This window comes from Elaeis guineensis, chromosome 11 (assembly GCF_000442705.2).
Source record: "Elaeis guineensis isolate ETL-2024a chromosome 11, EG11, whole genome shotgun sequence".
Taxonomy (NCBI): Eukaryota; Viridiplantae; Streptophyta; class Magnoliopsida; order Arecales; family Arecaceae; genus Elaeis; species Elaeis guineensis.
In genome coordinates, this window is record NC_026003.2 from 18,620,204 (window position 1) to 18,631,943 (window position 11,740).

Consider the following 11,740-nt stretch of genomic DNA (forward strand, 5'->3'; position numbering starts at 1 on the left):
ACAATGAAACAATAAGCCAAGATTGATCTCAAACTTTGGACTTGAAAATATTGTCAAGCCAAACTTGATCAAAACCAAACTCAATCAAGCCTGGTCGGTGACACCCCAAGAGTCCATTTCTTCTCACTGAATCACTATAGAATACTCAATAACAAAAGTAAGCATCATCCAAATACAATGGGATCCTTACACAAAGCTGGCAATTTTTAAATTCTCAACTAATAAGTGATGTAATATCACTTCACAGGCCTTTGATTTCAGACAGCAATCAGGTGGTGAGTCAATTATTTATAGTTCAGTTGTGCGACTCTGATGCTGCTGTTTAGGAGAGACCATGAAAACAGCTCTAATCCATCAAAAAGCTGTGAGCAGAATCATTCAATAGCTAATCTAAATGATAGATCCGGCTGAGCTTTTCCTCCATACATATCTACTTCTTATTGCCTCGAAAATTGGTTGATGTACAGCGCACATTCAATATAATGGAAACAATTTTAGATCAAAGGGAAGTAAAGACTCGTCAATTTTAGCATAGACAGCTTCAGAATTTCTGTACTATTTTTGTTCTTCCCCACCTCCCAAGCTGAAAAATAAAATGATGCACTGCCATCCAATTGGCACAGGGCTTCTTCCAAAACAGAATTATACATGTTGAGAAGTGCATAAGATCTTAGGTCCCTAACATCTAGTTGGTAGGCATCAATTCTGTGAAAAGCTTACAGCCCGGATTTAGGATGATTTAAGATGCATAGGGTATTTTGATGAAGTGAGAGTCACCTGCCTTCTCTTCAGATATGCAGCTGCCAAGATCACAAGCCTCATCTTTGGAGTAGCTAGGCACCTGTAATGAGAAGCTTTTTTTTAAACGGACATAACAAGAAGCAATTAAAACACTGAAAATTGCTATTAAGAAGCCAGAGAAATGAGATTGATAAGAGTGTGATTTCGTACCAAGTTGAAATATATACTGAATCAGGACCCAGCAAGGACATCTTACATGATTATATTAATTGGCCAGGATCCACTAACTGTTAATTGTTAGGCTCTTCAATTTCATCTTTGGATGTCAATTCTGAAGAGCATCCGGAAAGAAGGGACCTGACTAGCACTCCCCCAGCTTGCCCTTGGTGATGCAGGATTCTCTTGAGCAGAAGTAAATTAATTATACTATCCATCCAGCTTGAACAAGATCCTCACTGCTTCTCTCATGGAGGGCCTTGCCTCGCATGCCAACTGAGTACAGGAAATTGCTAGATCCAATAGCTTCAGTGCTTTTGCCTTCTCATCTTCCTCCCAGTACCAGATTTCTTCATCAAGGCAACCAAGAGGACTCCACTCATCAGACTTCTGCAAATTTGATTTTATCCATCGAACAATGTCAACTCCATCTTCAAAGCTGGGATCTACCGGTAATTTTCTGCAAAGAAGCTCTAATAGAACAACTCCATAGCTGTAAACGTCACATTTCTCACTCAGTCTGGTTGAATAGCCAGTTTCTGAATCAGAAATTACAAGAAGCACTGGTTAGAAATCCATAATCCACCATAAAGAGAAAAAATCATATAAGTTCACTGCATAATGAAAAGAATCAAGAATTAATTACCAGGGGCTATGTAGCCTAGAGTTCCTATGATTGAAGATATTGTTGAACTAACATCTGAATTGTTGACAATTTTAGCCATTCCAAAGTCTCCGATCTTGGGTTCTAGCTCAGCATCCATTAATATGTTGTTTGACTTCACATCCCTATGAATGATCTGTGGCACACAGTCATGATGAAGATAGGACAGGGCTTGGGCTATCCCGAGAGCAATACGATGACGGGTGTTCCAGTCCAAGGCCACTTGAGGCATCCTCCGATGTAGGACTTCGAAAAGTGTCCCACCAGACATGTACTCATAAACTATGAAACCAAAACCATCTCTGATGCAATTTCCAGCCATTCGGACTATGTTTCGGTGCTTTACCAAACTCAAAATCTTCAGTTCAAGGGAAAAGCTGGACTCTGACAAATCAAGCTTCTTCACAGCCCAACATTTGTCAATTCCAAACCCAGTGCGATAAACAGTTCCATGCCTGCCCCTCCCAACCACATATTTTTCACTCAACTCTTCAGTAGCTCGCAATATATCTTCATATGTCAAATCTCCTGGTAAGTCTTCAGTTGAGTCGACACTACGTATTGAAACATGACGAGCTGACAGGCGACGAGCTCTCACAGCTATATAGTTGATAGCACATAATCCAGCTACTAGGAGGACGGCACCAGACACTACGACAGGTAGTAAAACCCATCTAGTTCTGTGGTCATGCTGTTTTATTTCTTTCTGGCAACGACTCCCATCTTTGCCCCGGAGACATAAGTCAGGGATTCCCAAGAAAGAATCGGGTGATGAAGCTAAAAGCTTAACCCAACTGGTAGGTAGATTCCCAGATAGTTGGTTAAAAGATATATTCACAAACGAAAGAGAGATCATATTGTCTAGTCGTGAAGGAATCTCACCAGACAGAGAGTTGCTCGATAAATCAAGCATCAGCAGCTTATCAAGGTTACCAAGGCTAGCAGGAATCTGGCCAGTCAATCTATTGTTGCTAAGGTTCAGTGCTAGATATATGTATCGAAGATTACCCAGACTGTAAGGGATAGTCCCATCCAGCATGTTGTTTCCAAGCTGCAATTCAAGTAGGCCCTCGAGAGATGTAAAGGAGTCAGGAATCTCTCCCGTGAGCTTGTTCCCTGACAGGATCAGAGTTTGCAGCTTCTCTAATGTAGCAATCTCCATAGGAATGCTTCCTGAAAGTTGATTTTCACTGAGGTCTAAGTGAAGAAGCTTTGTGCAATTACCTAATTCAGAGGGAATTGATCCTGTTAACCTGTTCGAGGAGATGCGTAAAGTTTGAAGATTCCCGAGATTACCAAGTTCAGGAGGTATAGGCCCAGAAAAAAAATTGTTTGATATGTCAAGCATTGAGAGGTTGTGCCAGGAACCAAGAATGGGTGGTATGCTTCCATCAAACAAGTTATTGCTGAGGTCTAAGTATAATGTTCCCAATTTCGAACTCAAGTTTTCCGGTATATTTCCTTGAAGACAATTATGGCTTAGAATCAGTCTCCTAAGCGATGCACAGCCAGCAATCTCAACAGGGAAGCTACCATTGAAATGATTGCGTCCGACAACCAAAACAGTAAGGTTACCACCGGAGCAGAGATCACTCGGTATCGGTCCATAAAAATCATTGCCCGTCAAATCCAGCATGACCAAACCGCCGGCCGTGCTCTTCCCGAGAGCTGGAGGCACCTCCCCGGTCAGATTGTTGAAAGCCAAAGACAGAGAACTCAGCCGCCTCAGAAGGGTAATCTCTGCAGGGATCTCTCCACTCAAACTGTTGTTATACAACTGCAAGCTCACAAGACTGCTCATTTTCCCAATATCTCGAGGAATGGTTCCTTCTAATTGGTTCTTGAAGAGGTACAGACTCTCAAGGTCCCTGAGATCACAAATCTCCGGGGGAATCGATCCTCCGATAAGATTTTCCTGAAGGCCAAGCTCCACCAAGGAGCTGCATTTCCCGAGCTCGGGCGGCAGAGGCCCCACAAGAAGGTTCTGCCCAAGATAAAGAAACTCCAGATTCCTGAGGTCTCCTATCGAGGGGGGAATTGGACCTGTGAACCGATTACCCCACAAGGAGAGAGTGATCAGGGATCGGCATTGGCCAATTCCTTCAGGGATGCTGCCATTGAAACCATTCCCTGAAAGATAAAGCGCTTGCAGATTCTCAAGGCTTTCTATGCTCCTGGGCAAGTCTCCCACGAAATTATTATCATCAAGATAGAGTGTCTCCAGCCCGCGAAGGTCGGAGAACACATCCGGCAACATTCCTCCAAAACCATTATAGGATGCAAGGAATGATGTGAGGTTCCGGCAATTGATCAGGCTATGGGGGAGCTCGCCGGAAAGCATGTTCTCGTGAACATACAGTTTGGAGATCGAGCAATCGGCGGGGAAACCAAGCAAACTACCGGTAAGATTGTTGGTGTTGAGGTATAAGTATTTGAGATTGGGAAGGAGGAAGAGCTCCTCTGGGATCTCTCCATTTAATGAGTTCTGATACAGACCGAGGTATTCCAGCTTAGTGGAGGATCTTACCTCGGGAGGGATCGAGCCGGAGAGCGCATTGTCGCCGAGATTGAGCTTGACGAGCAATCTGGAGTGGAAGAGCTCCGGCGGGATGGAGCCGGAGAGGAGATTGCCGTCGAGAAGGAGAATGCGGAGGCGGGAACAGGCGACGAGATGCGGGGGGACGGGGCCGGAGAAGCGGTTGAGGCTGAGGTCGAGGGAGAGGAGGGAGGGGAGGCGGCACAGGCGGGGGCGGAAGCGGCGAGGGGGCCGGCGAGGCCGAGGCCGGAGAGGTTAAGGGATATGATGGCGCCGGGGGAGCGAGGGGCGCATGAAACGCCGGCCCAGCGGCATGGGGGTAGAGAGTGGTTCCAGGGGAGAAGCGACTGAGAAGATCTTGGTAGGCTCTGGAGGAAGGAGAGGAGAGAAGCAGTGGAGAATGGAGGAGGCAATAGGGATGATGAAGATGATAGAGATGGTGATATGGAAGCTAAGAGGGTGATGGTGATGATGATGATGATGTTGAGAAGGGAATGTTGCAGGTTAGACATAGCTGGTTTGTAATTTTGATTCAAGAGTATTTTGTTGGATGGCTGAGGGGTTGGGATGTTATAAGGTATGGGCTGGGTGGGTGCTGCTGGTTTTCTGGAGAAGTGGTGGGTGGTGGTGTGGGAAGAGTGGGTTTTCTGGGAGCCTTTCCTTTTCTAAGTAAACATGATGGAGACGGGAAAATATGCGGAATGTCAGATGACAGGTGTTACTGTTAGTGTTCACTGCTTTGCTTTCCATTATATACTCCTCTTTCAATGGTTATGATGAGTTTGCTGAAGGTTGGAGAGTAGTGTCCACTACCTTTTGTGGATAAACTGCTTGCTTTGGTGGAGGAAGACTTGAGAGCAGTATTAAAACGTGATATATTCGAGTGCGCTCTTGGGTTGACGAGGGACAAGGATCGATGGAGCTTCACGTGCATCACGTGCAGCAGCTGGTTGGAGCACAGTGTAGACCAGAAAATGTAACAAATTAACTTGTAAATTGTAATTTGGCCTTTTTAATTTTTGAATGACCTTGCTATTGAAATATAACATGTTTATAGTTATATTTGGAGGTGTTCAATAGATTATTATCATATAATGTATTTGTTTTGTGAATTGCAAATGTGTTATCATATAATGGTTTTGCATATGCTTTCAAGGACAATGTGTAGTTTGTCTCTTCTTAATAGACATGATGGTCAGTTCCACCGCACATTAATTTGATAACTGAATATTTTGCTTCAGTGCATCTTGTTTAACATTTATCTTCATTTGGATAATTGTTTCGAAGATGTATGTTATTTAAGCTGACTAAATAGCTCACAAAAACTTAACACTACTGAAATAAAGATGGCTCATGGAGCTATGGTGTCCAGAGGTTTTAATATAATTACACAACAGGGCACTGAAGAGCATGGTCTCCAAGGATGCAGTTGTTTTTTTTTTTTTTTTTTTTGGTAAACCAAAGGGGGGGGGGGGGGGGTGGATTGTCCCGACGCTGGCTATCTCTCTCGACATGACCATAAGGCCCTAAATCTCATTGGAGAATATTCAATTCAGAGATAAATTTGGGTAACAAGCACTCTCCTCCCCATCATCCCATCATATGGGCGAATCCAACAGGCAACAAGCATCCCCCTCCCCACCATATGGGCAAATCCAAGGGATAAGTATATCACCCCAACACCACCACAGGTCGGTGGACCAAATGCCCCTTCTAAACCCTACGTCCAGGCTGTCAGGAATAATTCACTTCCGTTCATTATTATCTCAGTATTTAATCGAAGCCACGACATCCATCATGATTCGAATCCAGAACACTTGGTTTGAAGGCAAAGATCAGTTCTACCGAATTACCACCGCAGTGGTCAAGGATGCACTTGTCTAAAACAAAAATAAAAACAATAATATCCAACTTGACGAATCTGTTAAACTATCATAGTAGATCATAAAATAATCCAACCCACTTGGTAATTTGATGATTCCGAGGTAGCAAGGGGTGGCAATTTTTTTTGACCCAACCCGACCCTAATCGGGTAGGTTTTTCCAAACTGCAGTGAATACAAGGCAGGTATAGATAATGGTAAAATCAATCCAAAATTTGATCCAAATATATATAATTCTTCATAAATCTCCTCCTCAAAGTAAATGAAAGATTAATTTTATAGGCTTATGCGATCTGATCCATCCAATTTATCTCATCTAACTCTATCTATTCCGTCCTATTCCATCTTGAGACAGGTACAAGATGGGTACAGATAATGACCTACCTAACCCATATCCAAATCTTGATATTTTTGATCTTATATTTGATTAGGATCATGAGACGGAAGATAGTATATGTTGGGTATAAAATACCCCCCAACCGAAGTTCGTGATGGGAGTGACCCTACGGGGATCCAACTGACTTTCGACCTCCGGCAACGTCTCTTCAAACCTCCCAGACGGCCGAGCCTCCGCCACACTCCCAAGTTTTGTCGACGAGCAGGACCCCGCCAGCGCCGACCGGATTCTTCGCGACATCCGGACTCCTACGGGAGCCAGATCTCGTCTCCGACTCCAACCACAGGCGGACTTCGTCCGGACTCCTACTGGAGCCGAACTTCGTCCCCAACCTCAACTGCTGGAAGGCTTCGCCCAGACTCCTACGGGAGCCGAGCTCCATCTGCGACTTCACTTACAGGTAAACTCCGTCCGGACTCCTACGGGAGCCGGACTTCGTCCCTAACCTTGATTGCAGGTGGACTTCGCCCGGACTCCTATGGGAACCGAGCTCCGCCCGCGACTTCACTTACAGGTAAACTCCGTCCGGACTCCTACGGGAGCCGGACTTCATCCCAGACCTTGATTGCAGGTGGACTTCGCCCGGACTCTTACGGGAGCCGAGCTCCGCCCGCGACATCACTTACAGGTAAACTCCGTCCGGACTCCTACGGGAGCCGGACTTCGTCCCTGACCTTGATTGCAGGTGGACTTCGCCCGGACTCCTACGGGAGCCGAGCTTCGCCCGCGACATCACTTACAGGTAAACTTCGTCCGGACTCCTACGGGAGCCGGACTTCGTCCCTGACCTTGATTGCAGGTGGACTTCGACCGGACTCCTATGGGAGCCGGGCTCCATCCCCAGCTCCGACTACGGGAAGACTCCGTCCGAATTCCTACGGGAGCCGGACTTCGTCCCCAACCTCAACTGCTGGAAGGCTTCACCCAGATTCCTACGGGAGTCGAGCTTTGCCCGCGACTTCACTTACAGGTAAACTCCGTCCGAACTCCTACGGGAGCCGGACTTCGTCCCTGACCTTGATTGCAGGTGGACTTCGACCGGACTCCTATGGAAGCCGGGCTCCGTCCCCAGCTCCGGCTACGGAAAGACTCCGTCCGGATTCCTACGGGAGCCGGACTTTGTCCCCAACCTCAACTACTGGAAGGCTTCACCCAGACTCCTACGGGAGCCGAGCTCCGTCCGCGACTTCACTTACAGGTAAACTCCGTCCGGACTCCTACGGGAGCTGGACTTCGTCCTTGACCTTGATTGCAGGTGGACTTCGACCAAACTCCTATGGGAGCCGGGCTCCGTCCCCAGCTCCGGCTGCGGGAAGACTCCATCCGAATTCCTACGGGAGCCGAACTTCATCCCCAACCTCAACTGCTGGAAGGCTTCACCCGGGCTCCTACAGGAGCCGGACTTCGCTTTCGACTCCAGCTACCGACTCCAACCGAACTTCGGCCGACAAGTCTAGACCCCCTGACAGGCCACAATAATGGCCACGGTTCTGCTCCACTCCCTGCGGCGGACCCTACGCAGCTCTATTACTCCCTGGCAGGCCACAATAATGGCCACGGTTCTGCTCCACTCCCTGCGGCAGACCCTATGCAACTCCATTACTCCCTAGCAGGCCGTACTAACGGCCACGATTCTGCTCCACTCTCTACGGCGAATCCTGTGCGGTTCCACCACTCCCTGGAGAGTCGTGACAATGGACGCCGCTCCACTCCCCGTAACTGATTCCACGTGGCGAGCCATGATGACAGCCACGACTCCACCTTATTACTCTTCATGATAAACTCCTCCTGACCATGGGCAGTCCACTGCCAGACGGTTACAAACATCACTATCAGTCTGTTGCTCCCTCCGTCTATAAAAAGGGGGACCCCAGATACGTTATTCTCTAAGCTCTCGTTTTTACCTAGAAACTCTGCTAAAATTTTCGTTCGAGCACTTTATTCTTGTTGAGGCAGAGAACTGACTTGAGCGTCGGAGGATCTTGCCGGAGCAACCCCACCTCTGATTTAGACTTCTTTTGCAGGTCCCGACAGCGATCGCGACTTCAGCTTCTCCGGCGCAAGCAGATTTTTATACCAACAGGATTGGCGCTAGAAGGAGGGCGCGAACCTCCGCAGTACCCTTATTCTTAAAGGAGCGCTCAACGGGATTGCCCCCGGGCATCTTTTCCGACGCCCTCCCCTCCTTCCTCCACTTGGTCTTTGCCTGATGCCTCCCAGTAAGGCATCCACACGGCGATCCACGGCCTCTACGGCCAGATCTCAGGCTCCAGCCTCACCTCCAGTTTCCCAACCTCCTCCTCCTCCTCCGGCAACGGCGGTCGGCGCGGAGCAATTTGATCTGCTGGCACAGCAGGTCAGAGGCCTCACCGAAGCTGTGCAGGCCATGCAGCAGCAGCAGCAGCCGCAGGCATCAGTGCGCTTGGAAAGAGTATCACCGGAACACCAGAATCCGGTGGTGGGGCGGGCCACTTGGGCCAGCCGCCCCATTTTTTCTGGGAAGACGAACCCGATGGTGGAGAGCCCTCAATCGGATCACGACTCTACCCCTGAAAGATCCCTGCCCCCATTCTGTCAGAGGACCCTCGAGACCCGAAGTCGAGAGGATTTTCTAGACCGGAGACTCCAGGAGATGAACCGGTGGATCGAAGAACTCCGCCATGCTCCCTCCGCTTATGGTGAGGATATTTGCACTGACCCTCCCTTTTCTCAAATGATCATGCAGGAATCGATCCCGCCAAACTTCAAACTCCCCCAGTTCGAAAGCTACGACGGGACTTCGGACCCGATTGATCATCTGGAGGCCTTCCGGACGATGATGCTGCTTCATGGCGCACCCGACGCCATTCTATGCCGAGCCTTCCCATCCACCTTGAAGGGAGCGGTAAGAAACTGATACTCGACACTGAAGCTGGGTACCATCTTTTCCTTCGATCAGATGAGCCATCAATTTGTGGCCCATTTTGTCAGCAGCCGGTGCCCCCGGAAGGGTTCGGAGTCCCTCATTAATATCAAGCAGAGGGAGGGGGAGTCCATTCGGGCCTACATCAACTGTTTCAATGTCGCAGCGCTGGAGGTCCGAAATTTGGACCAATCGATAGCAATGGCCACTCTGAAGGGCGGCCTCCAGAAGAATGACCTTTTGTTCTCCCTGGAGAAGAAGTACCCCAGGGATTTTGTTGATTTGTTGGCTCGGGCTGAAGGGTACGCCCGAGCGAAGGAAGCCTTCAAAATGAAGGATGAGGAGACTGCGAGAGAGCGGCAGGTGGGAGACTCGAGTAAGCCCGCAGTCGAAAAAAGGGTGAGAGAAGCTCGGCCGCGTTCTCGATCCCCTCTTGGGCACAAGCGTGTCCACACTCCTCTCTGGGTACGTAGGCAGAGAAGTCTGGATCGTGGGGTTCGACGGGGTTCTCCATCGGAAAGATTCTGCAACTACGCCCCCCTCAATGCCTCGAAGACTCAGGTACTGATGGAGGTCAGGGAGCAGCTCCCTAGGCCAGAGAGGATGCGCACACACCCCGGGAAGTGCAACCCCAACAAGTTCTGTCTCTACCACTGCGACCATGGCCACGACACGGAGGAATGCATCCAGCTCCGAGACGAGATCGAGGAGCTCATCCGGCGAGGTCGACTCGACAGGTTCATTCGACGCCGGTCTGAGGGTAGAGAAGATCGGCCAAGGGCCCTGCCGCAACCTGAACCGCCAAGGAGGGAGGAGCAGCCCGGAGATCGGCCTCCAATCGGGACCATCGACTCCATCACCGGAGGGCCTCAAGGAGGAGCAGACCTTCCACGACCATGGAACTCGGGAAACCTGTAAATGTACTACTCACGACTTTGCTTTGAATCAAAATTCCTTTCGACTTTGCATGTCTTTCCCTTTCGGCATGGACTTGTTACGATTGGGGGCGACCCCTTCAAACAATTAAAGCAAGGTCATGTTAGGAACAGGAGGAGAACCTCATCCTAATATGAGCAAAATGAAAGTCCGATTATTCTAAGGTCGGACCGGGGGAGAGGCCCATATAACGGCCCTTGAGTGCCCCCACAGCCATGTTAGGGACAGGAGGAGAACCTCGCCCTAACATGAGCAAAGTCAAAGGCCCGGTTCTCTTAGACCGGATGGGAGGAGAGGCCCTTCAACGCCCTTACGCGCCGCCACAGCCATGTTAGGGACAGGAGGAGAACCTCGCCCTAACATGAGCAAAGTCAAAGGCCCGGTTCTTTTAGACCGGATGGGGGAGAGGCCCTACAACGCCCTTATGCGCCCCCACAGCCCTGTTAGGGACAGAAGGAGAACATCATCCTAACTTGAGCAAAGTTGAAGGCCCGGTTCTCTTTAGACCGGATGGGGGGAGAGGCCCTGCAATGCCCATATGCGCCCCCACAGCCCTGTTAGGGACAGGAGGAGAACTTCGCTCTAACTTGAGCAAAGTCGAAGGTCCGATTCTCTTTAGACCGGATGGGGGAGAGGCCCTGCAATGTCCATATGCACCCCACAGCCCTGTTAGGGACAGGAGGAGAACCTCGCCCTAACTCGAGCAGAGTCGAAGGCCTAGTTCTCTTTAGACCGAAAGGGGGGAAGGGCCCAGCAATGCTCATATGTACGCCTACGACCGCGTTAGAGATAAGAGGAGGACCTCGTCCTAACCAGAGCTGAAACCTGTTACGACAGAAATAGCGAAAGAATCTCGTCAATTAAAGTCTGGTCGTTCAAGATCAGAAGAGAAAAAGAGGGGACCTTCCCCAGCGGCCCCTTCGCAATAAGACTCCGTCCGGACTCCTACGGGAGCCAGACTTCGTCCCCGACTTTGGCCGCCGGTAAACTCCGTCCGGACTCCCACAGGGGTCGGACTCCGCCTCCAACTTCAACTACGGATAAACTTCGCCCGAACTCCTGCGGGAGCCGGACTTCGCCCTCGGCTTTGATCAAAAGAAAACTCCTTCCAGACTCTTACGGGAGCCGGAATCTCGTCCCCAACTTCGATCGCTGGTAAGTTCCGTCCGGGAGCCAGATTTTGCCTCTAACTTCAATCGCAGGTAAACTCCGTCCAGACTCCCACGGGAGTCGGACTTCGCCCCGACTTCGCTTACGGGAGCAAAACTCCCGTAGCCCCACCAAGAGTGGAGGGAAAATTCCAAACGAAAAAGAAAAAGGGATGAGGGGCTAAAAAGGAAGGCGATGGACCACGTCAGTGACGAATGAAAAACAAACAGCATCGAAGACGCAGAGAACCCCGTCTCAGCAAGGATTGGGGTTCTTATCAAGGACCCCAGCTCTCAAGGAAGCCCTCAGCACGAGCC

General features: G+C 49.5%; 1 protein-coding gene across 1 annotated transcript; it reads right to left on the bottom strand.

Annotated features, from left to right (window-relative positions):
* Positions 1 to 492: 492 nt before the first annotated feature.
* Positions 493 to 4,974, bottom strand: LOC105034821 (uncharacterized). Its single transcript, XM_019847102.3, is given in 4 exon segments — positions 493 to 841; positions 952 to 1,496; positions 1,604 to 4,372; positions 4,375 to 4,974. Coding segments are annotated over 3 exon segments (3,393 nt in total). The 5' UTR covers positions 4,670 to 4,974; the 3' UTR covers positions 493 to 841; positions 952 to 1,167.
* Positions 4,975 to 11,740: the final 6,766 nt, after the last annotated feature.